Consider the following 15,050-nt stretch of genomic DNA (forward strand, 5'->3'; position numbering starts at 1 on the left):
ATGGCCATCTTTAATCACCATGCCAAGAAAGTCAATTGATTCCTTTGCTATGCTGCTTTTCTTTTCAGAAAGCATGATTCCGTGTTCCTGCACAATATGAAAGAAATCCAAAAGGAGATTCTGGTGGCTCTCATGGTCAGAGGAAAATAATAAAATATCATCAATGTAGACCAAGGCATGATGGAAGATAGGACTGAAGATTTTTGTCATGGTCTTTTAAAATAATGAAGGAGCAACCTTAAGACCAAAAGGCATTACAGTCCATTGATAATGGGCATCTGGGATACAGAAGGCAGTTTTGGGACAGTCAATTGGTGAAATACTAAGTTGCCAAAAACCAACTTTTAAATCAAACTAAGAGAAGATACGAGCCCCTTGAAGATGGACAAACAGGGTCTGAATTTTTGGAAGGGGAAACTTATCATCTTTAAGAAAGGTATTAAGTGGTTGGTAATCAATGACTAACCTTTTTTTACCACGAACTAATTCAGATCGTTTTTCAACATAGAAGGCTTGACAAGCCCAATCTGAATAAGTAGGTTCAATAAGACCTTGCTGAAGCAACTGAGAACATTCTTGCTTAGCAAGCAGGAGGTCGGATGAAGACATACCCGGGTGTGATGCTTTTGTGGGGTTTATGTCTTCGTTGAGTTTGAAGGGAAGGTGAATGAAGAATTGTTCATTTTTCCAAAGAGGTGAAGGATGGTGGAACTATTAATGGTTCTCTGGACAAAACTCTAGGAGCTTATGTGAAATATGACTGTATGGAGATGGTGTTTCAGAAAGGGCATACAGACGTAATGTATCTATATAAGGTAAGAACATTTGCTTGTAGCGAACTCTAGAACTGGTGAGGAATAGGTTTTTAACCAAATGAAGAATGTCAAAACCTGTGAGTAAATCTTTATCTGGGAGTTTGGATGCTACAATCTTTTTCCAAATTATGCAATTCGGAAAGAATTGAATACCAATGGGTTTTTTGGTAATCAATGTGGTTTCAAAAGTTTCTCCATTAACTGCTCGGAAAAGTTTCGAGTGTTTTTCCCAATGATCAGAGGAGAGGACAGAAGGATCAATCATACTGGTATCTGCACCAGTATCAATAAACCCGATAACAGGAATAGGCTTATGAAATTTTGAAGGAAGGACTGACATTTTGAGAGAAGGTTTAGGAATGGCTGAAACATGGTTGACAGTTTGAACTGTAGAGATGATGGAAATATCATCAGAATCATAAGATTCTGCGATAATAAAGGCAGTGTGATCATCTTGTTCGGACTGTTTTGAAAAATTTGATTCGACATCTTCATTCTCAGATAACAGAGAAGAATGTTAAAGATGTTGTATGAGACGAACAGCTTTGGCTGACTTGTGAGGACAGTTTCGAGCAAAGTGACCGCGTTTCTTACAGATGAAACAATGGTTGTGCTTTTTCTTTTTGTACTGTGAAGCATCTTTCTTTCTGAAGTATCGGAGGTTTTTTGGAGGATGACTTTCTATGGAAGTGTTTCTGGAAATGTCTTTTCTTTTTGGCTGGACAGAGGCACTTCTTGTCATCTTTGCACTCTATTCGGAGATAGGGTTTTTTATAGGCTTCAGAAAATGATTTTTTGTCTTCCATGAGGTCTTTGAAGAATTCCTTTTGCTCACACATTTTGTCGAGACATAGCATGGCCATTTGGAAAATCCTTCCCAAAGAGATATCAGCGATGCTGAGATTAGTGGCTGTGAGTTTTCTTTGAAGATCATGTTGTAACTCAGAAGGTAGTGAGGCTATGAAGACATGTTTGAGGGAAGGTTCATTGAACCCATTCAGTTTGTAAAACAGAATACTCATTCTTTTGTAATGAGATTCCAAAAGATGTCTTTTGAGAGAACAGTACTTCATTTGGTGATACTCTTTTTTGTCTGCATCAGTGGAAGCAGTTCTTTCACCGATGAATTGTTCATGAATGATATTGAGTGTTGTGTCAACTGGAGATTGCATGAATTGGAGCTGACGGTATTCTCCTAAGCTTTCTAACCAATCATGTAAAGAACCCGTTGATCGGGCCATGAAATCACGGAGAGCAGCTTGAGGTTGAACATTAGGTTTGGTTCCTTGGAGGTCAATCCATGCAGTAAATTCTTGAAGTCGAGCAGGCCATTTATGATGGGGAATGTCATCAAATGTGAACCAAGATGCTGAAGATGGTTTTGTTGAGTGATCAGGGACTGGTGGAGGCATTGGTGGCTCTGGTTCTATTGGAGTTGTTTGATTTTCAGCATCAGAAGAATTGTCTTCAACAATAGGTGTGGTAGTTGAAGTACTTAGATCTTCAGTTTTGGTGGCCATTAATATGCTTGTAATGTCAGCATATTCAGATTCAAAGTCAGTTGAGGTTCCGACTGAGTTGGTGGATGAGGAAGAGGAAGACGGATTGGACTCTGATGGGTTTGACTCATAGACTGTTTCTAGCTCAGAGCAGTCAGAAGATGTGTTTTGGACAATATGATAATGATACTGATCCATTGGGCCTTTGTCTTTTTTGGGAGGCTCAGGAGTGGCTTTTGGTGAATCTTCCGATGGTACCGAAGAGGTAGATGAAGATGAAGTGGCCTTTGGCTTTGGTTCTGAAATCTTGACTTTAGATTTTGATTTTCTAGGTGAAGATGGTTTGGGTTGAGGAGTTGGTTGAAGGTGTGAGAATCCAAAGAACTGATTGTAAACAGGTTGTTGAGGTCTGGATGGTGTGTAGAAAGGTGCATAAGTCTCAAAGATAGGAGGAGGTACTGTTGGGGTTTGTGTTTGAGTAAAAAGGGAAGGTCGAGTCTTTTCAGCATCAATTCTTGTCAATTCAGCTTTGAGCTTTCTGATCTCGGCTTCTTTTCTAGTAAACTCTGGACCCCAAATGTGGTTGTTGATCATTCGTCTGAGATCGACTTCTAGTTTAGAGATCCGATCTTGTAGATGTAGAATCAACTTTAGTTTCAGTCTGAGAGACTTGACTAGCAACACGATCTATTTTCTTACCGAGTTGTTGAAGAGTTTGATTTTGAGCACTGGCATTTTTGGTTTCCCAGTTTAAAACAGTTTCATACTGTTTTGGCTCTTCAGGTTGCCCATAGGCTGTAACTGGGGATTGAACAAAAGGTTTTGAGATAACTCGGGTTTGTGTGTCTGTCTGTTTTTCAAGTGGAGGAAATGATTCCTCATAGGATTGACTTGAAAACATAAGGCATGATCTGATTGGATGGACAGGAGGTTTGGGATCTAATGGAGGTTGTGGAGGAAATGATTTGCAAGATGGTTGTGGATAAGAAGACTTTTTCTTCTTCTTTTTCTTTCTCCGCATGACTAATTCATCATCAACATCCCTATCATCCAGGCAAGGACAATCTGGATTGCACATATGGGCTTTAGGAACATCCCATAAAAGTGTCCATTGATTTTGTCGGGATATACAGGATACCCTTCTGATGAGAAACCATGGATGAGAAGTTTCTTTTCTTGACCAGTTTGAACTGCTGTAATCATAGCAGTGTAAGAAAGCTGAGGAGTGCCTGAAACAGGCTTGGTTTTAGGTGTTTGAAAAGATAGTTTGACTTGACCATTTTGTCATCTTTCAAATGTAGCTTCTGTTGTTTGAACTGGTTCAAAATTTTGGTGGAAGTGCTCATAGTTGGTTAGCCATTCAAGAGGCATGAGTTTGAGCAAATCTTGTTTCTGGATTTGTTTGGGAATTTGGATGATGGTTGGAATGGTGTCTATGTCAGCTAATATCATCAAGGCATCGGAAGTAGTGTGTGGTGTGGGAAGATCTAGTGCATGATTCGGTAATCGATACACTATTTGGTGATGGAGGGTTGCAATCTTTGATGTGGGTGTTTGTTCTGCTCCTTGGAGCTGGATTTGGACTTTAAGGGTTGTTGGAAGATTGGGATCCTCAAGAGAGAGGTTGAAATCTGGGTAAAAGGTTAATAAGACACTGCCAGCATGGAGTGTGATTCGGACGGTTCCTACAACAGCATGTTGGTACTGTTTGAACCTAGTGTCTAAGAGAGTAATTCTGGCTGTAATAGGTAAACCTTTTCTGCCATGAAGGGTAAGAATCAACCTTACACTGCCAAGATGGAGGTGCGTGTACCCTTCTCGCTTCCAATTTGCGACGAGATCCGAGGGTATTTCCAAAGTGACATACTGTTCACTCTAAGAGGTTTGCAAAGCACACTAATCCAGTCTAGAAGACTGAATATATTCTTTTGGTAATGGTCTTTTGGTGGAGATCAGGGTTCGAATACTTCTGGTAAGAGAAGTTTTTTGTTTATAGAGATTGTAAGGATTCATGATGGGAAACTGAGATTCATTGATTTGGGCTGACTCAGGGATATAGGAATATTCAACAAGGTTTTCAATTTTTGAGGTCAGATGTTTAAAACATGATTTTGGAAGAGATAGAGTAGAGGAAAGAGAAATATGAGAAGAGCACTATGAAGGAGTTGAAGATGTTTCCATATTTGAGTAATCTTCTTCTAGGAAAAAGAAAAAATTCATTATCAATTTAATCTCAAAAAATAAAATAGAAACAAAATTAATATATGTTACTTTTCTTGGAACACACTGCTGAGGAGTTAATATATTAATTTTTTTTACTAATGTTAAAAAAATAGGTAATTTAATTATTTTTACAATAAATTCTTTTTGGACACATGTAAGCTTTCACAAAAATTAATATATATTCTTTTCGTTTTCATTTTATTTTTTGGGTTAACTTGATAATTTAATTTGTTTGTTTTATTAATTTAATAAAAAGAAACATTATTGTAAGAGGGTAATATTGTAAAAAAAAGTCAAAAGTAACAACAGAGATGTCAATAATTTAAAGGTAGGGATGTTTTGAGGCATTTTAAAAAATACAAGGACTAAATGGACACTAACCTTAAAATATAAGGATGAAACGAGCTTTTACCCAAGCTTGAATCATGATTGAGTGACGAGCAGAGGCTGGCAAAGATGATGGAAAGAGACGAGTGGTAGTAGATTGTGGTGAAGGTGCTGATGCTTGACCTTGAAGGCTTGAATCGTGTTTGTCGTGTTTGGTGAGAGTGAGACCGTGAGTCTGGGAGAGAGAGATTGAGGGATTGCCGATTTGGGTTTAGAAAATATATGGGAATTGCCGAATTGTTTTTGATTTTTGTCTTCTATATTTTTAATAAAATTGAACCAAACTGACCAGTTATCGATTGGTTCAGTTCAAATCAAACCGAACACAAACCAATAGTTTGATTTTTTATTAACCATTTGTTTATCCTTTGAATTGTACTAAATTGAACTAAAATTTTTCAGTTCGGTTCAGTTTGGCAAAAACCAAACAGAATATCTACCGTAATAAACAACCACTAAGCTAACAAGGAAAAAAAAATAGGAATAAGGCTTAACAGAAGAAATAACCATTAAAACAGGATCAAGGTAATTAAAGAAATTGACTATTAAAACTCCAAGCGTACAAAAGTAGGGGTACGACTCCCACTACTAAAAACATGCTATACTCTATTCTCAAAAGATATTTTAAGAGAAAACAGAGGTGGAGAGAGGTATGAAACGCCAACTATGTCACCACCCCATAGATTTCTAAAATAAAGGAGTTGAAGTTTTAACTGGCTCACCGCCATGCCTCACTTCAGTCCCATGAAAGAAGAAGTCTATTACAAGTCAAAAACTCTCCATATTTACCACTTGAAGTTCGAGACCGATGTCTCACGAAATGATTATGCTAAATGAAAATTAAGTATGCAAATAATATAAGTGTACCAAAAACAGAAAAAAAGAAAAAAATTAAAATTAAAATCAAAATTAAATAAAACTTTTGTAGTCAAACCGACCATATAAATTAACAATATAAAATAAAGAATAAAATAAATGAGAAAAAACTTGAAAATTGAATTACAATTTAGGCGGTTGAACCAGTTGTAAAATAAAATAAAATAAAATAAAAGCGAAAATTAAATAACTAAAATTAAAAAAATTAAGATTCAATATTCAGTTTGTTTGGTCCAAATTAAGTAAATTGAGTCTAAATTGAGTCCAAATAAGTCTAAAGAAGTTCAAGACGTAAGTCCAAGTATGATTATTATGAGAAATTTTGTCTAGGGATCCTTTTGCAAATTCTTTATAATTTTATGGCAACACAACAATTTTTAGAAGTCTAGAACAAAGCCATGTCCATGTGTAGGGATGGCAAAACCCCAGGTTGGGTATTGCAATGACCGGACCCTGCCGGGTCCGGGCCTGGTTTTAATCCAGGTATCCAAATTTTATATTTTTTAATATTTTATGTGTATATATTTTATGTTTTTTTGGTAATTTTATAAGTTTTAAATTTATTTCAATAAAATTTGACATGAAAATATAAACTTTAATTGTTTAAAATTTTATATATGTATAATAAATAAGTCAAATAAATATAAATATTTAAAATAATATATATTTTATAATTTTTTTTAATAAAATTCGGGTTCCGGGTTTGTCAAGTGATGCCCAAGACCGACCCGGCTTCATACCCGGACCAGGTATTACCCGGCCCACAATCCCCGGGTACGGTCCGGGTCCAAACCGGGCAGGTATTTTTGCCACCTCTATCCATGTGGGATGAAAGTGAAGATTCTGAAAGATTTTATGGACAAAACATAATTTACCAAGAGGAAAAGGGGATAAATAAAACTTTATACAAAAGAAAGGTGAAAAACAAAACACTAAAGCAAAATAAATATTTTTTCCCGACAACAGCGCCAAAAACTTGACACAATTTAAAAGTAATTTCTAATTCTCAAGTATAAGAGTGTTTTATTATATTACAACTCGGAGAATCCGAGGCCGATTCACAAAGAAAAGATTTAATTTGTTTGTTTTATTTTATCTAAAAATGAAAATAAAACTTGAATATAAAATACTTAATTTAAATGAAACTATGAAATTGAATTAGTTAGAGTTATGGATCCACTCTTACTAGTAAATAAAATTTAATAAATTCTTTTTGCCCTCTTTTTAGATTTATTACCCAAATGATTAATTATATAAATTATTATTATTTTCCCATTAATTTTATTATGGATTAAGTATTTATTGTGCCAAAATTTAATTTGTTTACAATAAGTCAAAATACTATTTTATCATACTTTATATTAAGATATTAAGAATTTATTATGCCAAACTCCCTTGTTTATCTACAATAAATCAAATTTTTCTATAAAATTAAATAGAAAATAATTTAATTTATATAATTAAAAATAGAATTTGGTTAAATCATATTTATTTCCTAAGAGTTTCACCTTACCCTAACTATTATTATTTAGTTAAGTATAATTGAAAAAATAATAATTATTAAAATTAAATTCTCACAATTACAAGGAATAAAAACAACTGCAATTGAAAATAAAATTTATTTATAAAAATAATTATGCAAAATATTAAAACACACTTGAAAAATAAGATTACAATGAAATTGAAAGAAATTGTGAAGAAGAGATATGCTCAAAACATAAAATAAATTCAAAATCCAGTGTTTTGCGGTCCATCATAAGTTCTATGAATGCGCTCCTTATAGCCATTAGATCAAGATCTAAAGATTGGTCAAACTTTAAAAGTCAACATCACACATGGCATCTTGTGAAGCGTCTGATTTGATCAAAGAACGGTTGAGATTTAGCGAGTTAATAGGTGGATCGGGTTGACATCCGTTTATCTGTTTGGAGCCTCGAATTACGTGAAATTAATATTTTACCTAATAAACACACAAAAATACACGAAATTAAATATAGTTAAGACATAATTAATAATTGCTAATATATTGAATAAACACAAATATAAATTATAATACAAGCACAAAATAATATTTTTATCGCTTGATAATTAAATAATTTTTAATAATAATCAAACGTGTTAGTGTTTCTCTATTTCCCATTGTTCGTTCTTGGTACACTACTGTTGTCATGCTTAACAATTCAAAATTTCCCATCTTGCAATGGTGATGTCGCTAGAACTGGATTGAGTGAGGTTTTTAATTCAATGCTTGGCTAAGCATTGGGACAGTTGCCAGGGGTGGGCAAAATCGAGTTCGAGTCAACACAATTGGGTTTTGGGTTGTTCGAGTTGGGCAAAAATCAATCTAAATGCAATTCTAACTTACAACCTAACCCGATCTGATCCGCTACATATTCGAATCAATTCAGATTGGGTCACAAAATTAGGTTAAATTCAAGTAGGCTCAGGTTCGATTAAAAATGGGTCGGATTAAGCATATATAATTATATACCATGAAACTTGAAAACTTCAGATTCAAAACACAAAGGGCAGAAACTCGGGTTGGAGGCTTAGGCCTTGGAGCAGTAGATCACAGATGGCTGGACGCGCAATAGATTGGTTTCACTTCGTGCCAGCAGATGGGCAGACGTGGAGTAGCAGATAGCGGACGGCTGGATACGCAGCAGCAGATCGCGGGACTGGAGAGTGGAGAGTGTGTGGCATCCGTTGGCGTCTTGGTGGTGGTCGTTGGGTGTCACTATGTAATGAGGATTGAAGAGGGTTGTGTGTGTGTCTTGTGAGTTGTGACTTGTTTGTGTTTGTGTGAGTATTGTTGTGATTTGTGAATCTATTATGTGTTTGTGTGTGTGCCTGGGAGAGTGTGTGTTTAGGTTTAGTTAGTTTTTTTTGTTTAAGCAACCCAATCGGGTTTTACCCGACCCAATCACAACCCGATCGGGTTTGCTATATTTCATTCAATCGGGGGTCAATTGTTACACCCTTCGAATAGGGCCTTGGAATGACCTTAGGACCCTACTATATTAAAGTAAGAGAACCCTTACTAGAATTTTTTTTTTAAGCGTGTCCCTTACTATATTAAAGTAAAGGAACCCTTACTAGGTAATGATAATATGTGTGCATGTGTGTGTGTGTCTGTATATATACATATATTATCATTACCTAGTAAGGGTTCCAGAGGTCGCGGATTGACCTTAGGACCCTACTCAATACTTGCACACTCAAAGCTCTCCTTTCTACTAAAGTCAATTCCCCAAGGGCTATATATTCTTCATCTTCGACATCCTCTAATGGTGGCATCTCATTTTCTTCTGTTTCATCTTCAGTTACAATCTTACCATTGTCCCGCAACATCATAACTATTTTATTCACACATTCACTTGTAATATGCCCCCTGCCTTGACATTTCAAACACTTAATGTCACGATTCCTAATAGTAGAAGTCACGGTGTTACCTTATGTATTGTGCTTGGAGGGCTCGGATCTTAACTTAGGTGTAGTAGATGCTTGGTCTTGTTTCACATAGCTCGGCTTCCAAGGAGTGGAACTCGAGCTTAGGGCTACACGAGTGTTACCCCTCGTCTTGAGTTGTTGCTCAATCTTGATGGCTTTGTGGACTATCTCCTCAATCTCCACATAATGTTGCAACTCAACCTTATTTGCAACCTCCCGATTAAGTCCATTTAAGAATTGTGTGATGGTAGCTTCTCTATCCTCCTCCACATTTGCTCTAATCATGGTAATCTTCATTTCTTTATAATAATCCTCAACGCTTCGGCTACCCTATGTAAGACATTGTAATTTTTGGTACAAGTCTCGATAATACTGGTTAGGTACAAATTGCTTTCTTATCAATGATTTCATTTCATCCCATGTCTCAATTGGACATTCCCTATTTCGCCTCCTGTTTATAACAAGCTGATCCCACCAAGTAATAACATAGTCAGAGAACTCCATCACAACCAATTTTACTTTTTTTGCCTCTAAATAATTGTGGCAGTCAAATATGAACTCCATTTTCTTCTCTCATTCAAGGTATGCTTCTGGGTCGGATTTTCCTTGAAAAGATGGAATCTATTCCTATCTCTCCTACCTTGTCCATCTCTCTTATAGCTACCCATTGAGTCCTCCCCTTTATCATACTCATCTCTATAATAGTCATCAATCTCTTCTCTAGCTGGAGCTCTTTCTCTCCTACGTGCTTGGGGAACGGGTTATGGCTGCCCTGCAAGTGTGTTCTCTACCTGATCCAAACGCTCGTGTATGAGCTCTAATTAGCCTTCATCATCCTTCTCATCTCTCCCATCAATACTTGAATTTGTAAATTCTGAGTAGTTGCGGATTGATCCTCTTCATTTGTGTTTCGTTCTAGGTTGTGAGACATAGCTATTATCTGCAAAAGAAAGTTAGAAATAATGTGGAAAGGACTTCGCCTCACTCCCTTACGTGTTTCACTCAAGAAAATGACTCACTCAATTCCACTCGTGTTTCACTCAAATTAATTGGCTTTTACACTCTAATACGCTCACACTCTCTTGCCTTTTTCCACTCCTAGTAATCCTCACTCGGTTCTTATCAAACTAATCAAACATATCAGGATTTCAGCAGCAATTCACAAAGATGACACTAAGGAGAATTTAATTTCAAGAGTAAGAAGGCAATGTGTACGAAAGTTGAGTTTTGATTTTGGGCAAAATTTTCACCTAGACACAAATAATGAAAAACAAATGAAAGATTTTAAGAGGAGTTTGGAGATTTTTTTTTTATATATATAGGAAAAGGAATAGGTAAAACTTGTGGATTTAAGGAAAATTAAACCACAAGGATGCAAAATTGATTTAAAAGGAAACCCTAAAATATTGTTCACGCGGCATTGTTCATGCAAATACTGTTCATAACATTTTTTTTTTTATATATAGATACTAGAACAAGGATGAAAAATTCAACCAAGAATGAAAAATAACAAAGATAGATGGATCTGACCTTGGAACCTAGACCATGATACCAAATGATACGAACCCCGTCAAGAATTGACACGACCCCTAATCAATTTAGTTCCCAAGATCGAATCTAAACCAGGAATTGGAATGGAACCTCGACCCAATGCTTATTGAAAGCACGAATCTTGGTATGTGAAGATGCCACAATCAGCTATGGATGTTCTGATTGATAAGTCAAAAGTTTGAACGCCACAAAAATCCAATAAGTTCAAAGAGTTCATAAATAAGCAAAGAGAATTAACTCTCTCACTAATTGCATAAAAAAAAACTTCTTTTTTGTTTATTGGATACGAGTACTTTATATAGGATTAGTTACGAGAATTTTTGGAAATAAATCATAACCCAAAAATCAAATCAGAATCAGAATCTTCCCTAATAGGAAAGAATCTAAATCAAATCTGAATCCTAATCTAAGTAAATAGGAAAGACTTTAAACCAAATCAGAATCCTAATCTAAGTAAATAGAAAAGAATCCGGGTAGAACAACGCCACGTACATTTATGGTATCAGAGCCATACCAGTCGTTGAAACTTTTTGTTTTCAAACCCTCCTCTTTTCTTGCTCAAAATGGTATGATTTAAGTCTTTTTCTCTTTTGATCTTTAGTTTTCAGGCGCAGAGAGAGAACTTCTCATTCATGGCTTCCACTCCTGTTACTCGTTCTTCTACTCTTTCTTTGCACAGATCTTGCACTTCCCATACCACTAATAAGATCGAAAACCTTGTCGAATATTCCTACATCCCTGAATCCGCCCAAATCAGTGAGTCATCCTACCCTCTCATTAGCCCTTATCAGTTGTACAAACGCCCCAGTTCCTTTACTCGTAGTATCCGTACTCTCATCTCTACTAGAAGGCCTCACCCCAAAGAATATATCCAGTCTTCCCACCTGGATCAATGTGCTCTTCAAGCAACCTCAGCTGAGCAATACGTCACTCTGGAAATTCCCTCCGAGTTGCTTTCAAATTGGAAATGAGAAGGTTATACTCATCTTCATCTTGGAGGCATCCGATTAATCCTTACTGTTCATGGACGAAGAGGATTACCAGTTACAGCTCGCCTTGCCATGCTTGATACCTGGTTTAAACAGTACCAAGATGATGTTATTGGCACTGTCCTCACCACTCTTCATGCAGGCAGTGTTTTATTCACCTTTTATCCCAACTTTAACTTTTCTCTCCAAGACCCCAATTTGCCCACAACCTTAAAAGTCCAAGTTCATATCCAAGGTGCTGAACAAGTTTCTTCTGCCAAATTGCCACCTTACACCACCAATTGGTCTATAGGCTTCAAAATCATGCCTTAGATCTCCCTACTCCAGAACACCATTCTGATACCCTCATGGTATTAGCCGAATCTGACCAGATCCTAACCATAATCCAAATCCCAAGATAAATTCCCCATCATGAGCTCATCAAGCTTAGACCTCTTGAATGGGTCTCCAACTATGAACAGTTCCATAACAATACAGCTCTAATTCAGACATCTGAAAGCAAGTTTGAAAGACGCCAAGATGGAACAGTCCGAATGACTTTTAAACCCCCTCCAAGTGCTCCACAAGAGCCTCCTCGGCTCTCCTTTACCTATTCTTCAATGATCACAGCTGTTCAGACAGCCCAAGAAGACCTGCCCATTACAGGGTTCAATTCTGACGGCTACCCTGTATATCCAGCAAAGCAAAATGGCCATTTCCTATGGGATGCCCCTGGCTCCGGCATGTGTGACCCAAATTGTCCCTGCTGGGATGATTGGGAAGAGGATGATGATTATTCCACCACAAGGAAAAAGAAACCCAAAAAGAAAAGCTCTCCAGTCTCATGTCACCACTATGATCCCAAACCACCACAAGATCCTCCACCTCCATCAACTCCATTACCCATTTACAAAAAGGAACTCAAATGGATTGCAAAGTATTGCAAATCTGAGACTCCATCACCAATCCCACTTCCAACACCACCACTGACTTGTATGATGTTTTCATCTACTTCTTCAGACTACTCTTCTTCTTTTCCTCCTTTAGACACTCATACAGACTCCCAACGAAATGTTGTGTCCAAACCTTTTGTCCCTTCCCCAATTACCTTCTTTGGCCACCTAAAACCTCCCAAACCTTTTGAATCAATCCTCAACTGGCAAACCCAAAATGCCAGAGCACAGAATGATACTTTGTTGAATATCCACTCCAAAGTTGAAAAAATCAGTTTACAAACTGAACAACTTGAGACGAAATTTGATTCCATCTTTGCTCAGATGCAACAGATTCACCAAAATCTCCAGTCCAGAATTACTCAACTCAATTCTGAGTTACGAGCAAATGCTTGCCCAGCGCTACTATGGCCCTGAATTTGACCAAAAAGAACGGGAAATCAGACGTTTAAAAGCTGAGCTTGATCAGATTGAATCTGAAAAACAAAGACCTACCTTTTTTACCACATCACCTCCTATCCCTTCTATAGGTCCAACTTATCATCCATTTGCTTCTATGCTTTCCCCCATCAAACAGTATGATCCTTCCAAGTTATTTGGCATGACTCATACTCCTTTCAGAGACAATCCCTTACCACCACCACCTAAACCTAAATCAAGGCCTAACCCTCAACCGCGACCCGTCACAATTCATCCTTCATCCATTTCCATCCCTGGCCAACAATCTCCTGGTTATACACCGACATCACCGCCAGCTCCTCCATCAGCCCTTTATCCCAACCTCCTACCCAATCCAAGGATAAAGAACTAATGCACCAGTTTAGTGCCCACACAGTAGACCACTCCTCTACTACAGATGACCAAACTTCTGATTCCAATCTAGCCGTTTCTGAAATACTAACTAGGCAACCCAAGAGGGGGGGTGATTGGGATTTTAAAAAATATCCTAGGCAAACCACACAACAATTTAATTTAATGCCTTAATAAATTCGAAAACAATAAATTCAATAAAAGCACAATAATAAATGAGTAAGGGAAGAGAAAGCAAACTCAAGGATTTTTACGTGGTTCGATAATCCCCGCCTACGTCCACGCCTCCAAGCACACCGGGCTTGAGAATTTCACTAAGCTAGCCTCCCAAGGCTTCAAACGCTTACAATTGACTTCTAAGGTGTCAATTGACCTTTACAACAAGAGATTATCCCCAATCTCTTAACCCAAGTGTATCCCAACACTTACAATCTTTTAACTTGATTTTACAAAAAAGATCACAAATGAATCTTTCTCACACAATGTGTTTGATCACAAGTGAAAGCTCAATGTGTGAATGAATGAGATGAATACAAGAATTTAAAGCTCAATGAAAGTTGTATTCTCAATATTTTGCTCAATGATGATCGTTGGAATTCTACTTGTTTGAATTGGATTGAGCTTATTTATAGTTGGAGCTGAAAACTAGCCGTTATTGACTTTCTGCACACTGTCGGATCGCCGTTTGACTGGTCAATATGACCGTTGGGCTGATTTTTCAAATTGTCGGATCGCCGTTAACTATATGTCGGATCGCCGTTTAGGTCCAGAGGCTACTGGTTGATGTCGGCGAGCCGTTTATCACACATGTCGGTTCGCCGTTTAGGTCCAGAGACTAATCTGCAATTCTGTTAGATGTCGGCGAGCCGTTATCAAGATGTCGGATCGCCGTTTTCTACAGTAACTGCTACAGTGAAATATTTCTTAAATTTATAGTTTGACCCCAAAATTTTATAAAACTGTGTTACGACCCAAAACGTTATAAAACTTTGCAAATAGGTCTAATTTCAAAATTTCTAAGTAATGCTTTGTTAATCCCAAAACTTTCTGAAATTATGGTATAGCCCAAAATGCTATGACACTTTTCAAATAAGTCATTCTCCAAAATTTCAAGCAATACTTGTTTATTTCAAAGTTTTCAAAATTCTTTCAATTAAACCATAAACTTTGAAAAACAACCAATTTCATAAAATCATTTTTCCATTAAATATGAAACATTTATAATGTGAAAATAATGATTTATTTAAAAAGAATAAAAACAATCAATTTCATAAAATCATTTTTCCATTAAATATAAAACCTTTAAAATGTGAAAATAATGATTTATTTAAAATGTATAAAAATTAATTTGATCTTAAAAGATTAATCATTCTTAATCTTGTTTGTTATCATCAAAATCAATATTATGGAAACATATATGTTAATAGTTTCAGTATCCACTAGTGATTCTGAAAAGTCTTATGCTGATATCACCAGAATCTTGATGGCCCACCCTCATCAACCTACTCGAGGCCAAAC

General features: G+C 36.6%; 1 protein-coding gene across 1 annotated transcript; it reads left to right on the forward strand.

Moving 5' to 3' along the window:
- The first annotated feature begins 13,110 nt into the window (after positions 1 to 13,110).
- Positions 13,111 to 13,533, forward strand: LOC127902259 (leucine-rich repeat extensin-like protein 5). The gene has a single exon (XM_052441103.1). It carries the CDS (start codon positions 13,111 to 13,113, stop codon positions 13,531 to 13,533), a length of 423 nt encoding a protein of 140 aa, XP_052297063.1.
- Positions 13,534 to 15,050: the final 1,517 nt, after the last annotated feature.

This window comes from Citrus sinensis, chromosome 5 (assembly GCF_022201045.2).
Source record: "Citrus sinensis cultivar Valencia sweet orange chromosome 5, DVS_A1.0, whole genome shotgun sequence".
Lineage (NCBI taxonomy): Eukaryota > Viridiplantae > Streptophyta > Magnoliopsida > Sapindales > Rutaceae > Citrus > Citrus sinensis.

Excerpts from the sequence above, each read along its gene's own strand:
- LOC127902259 (XM_052441103.1), top strand. The coding sequence starts at position 13,111 with ATGCTTGCCCAGCGCTACTATGGCCCTGAATTTGACCAAAAAGAACGG.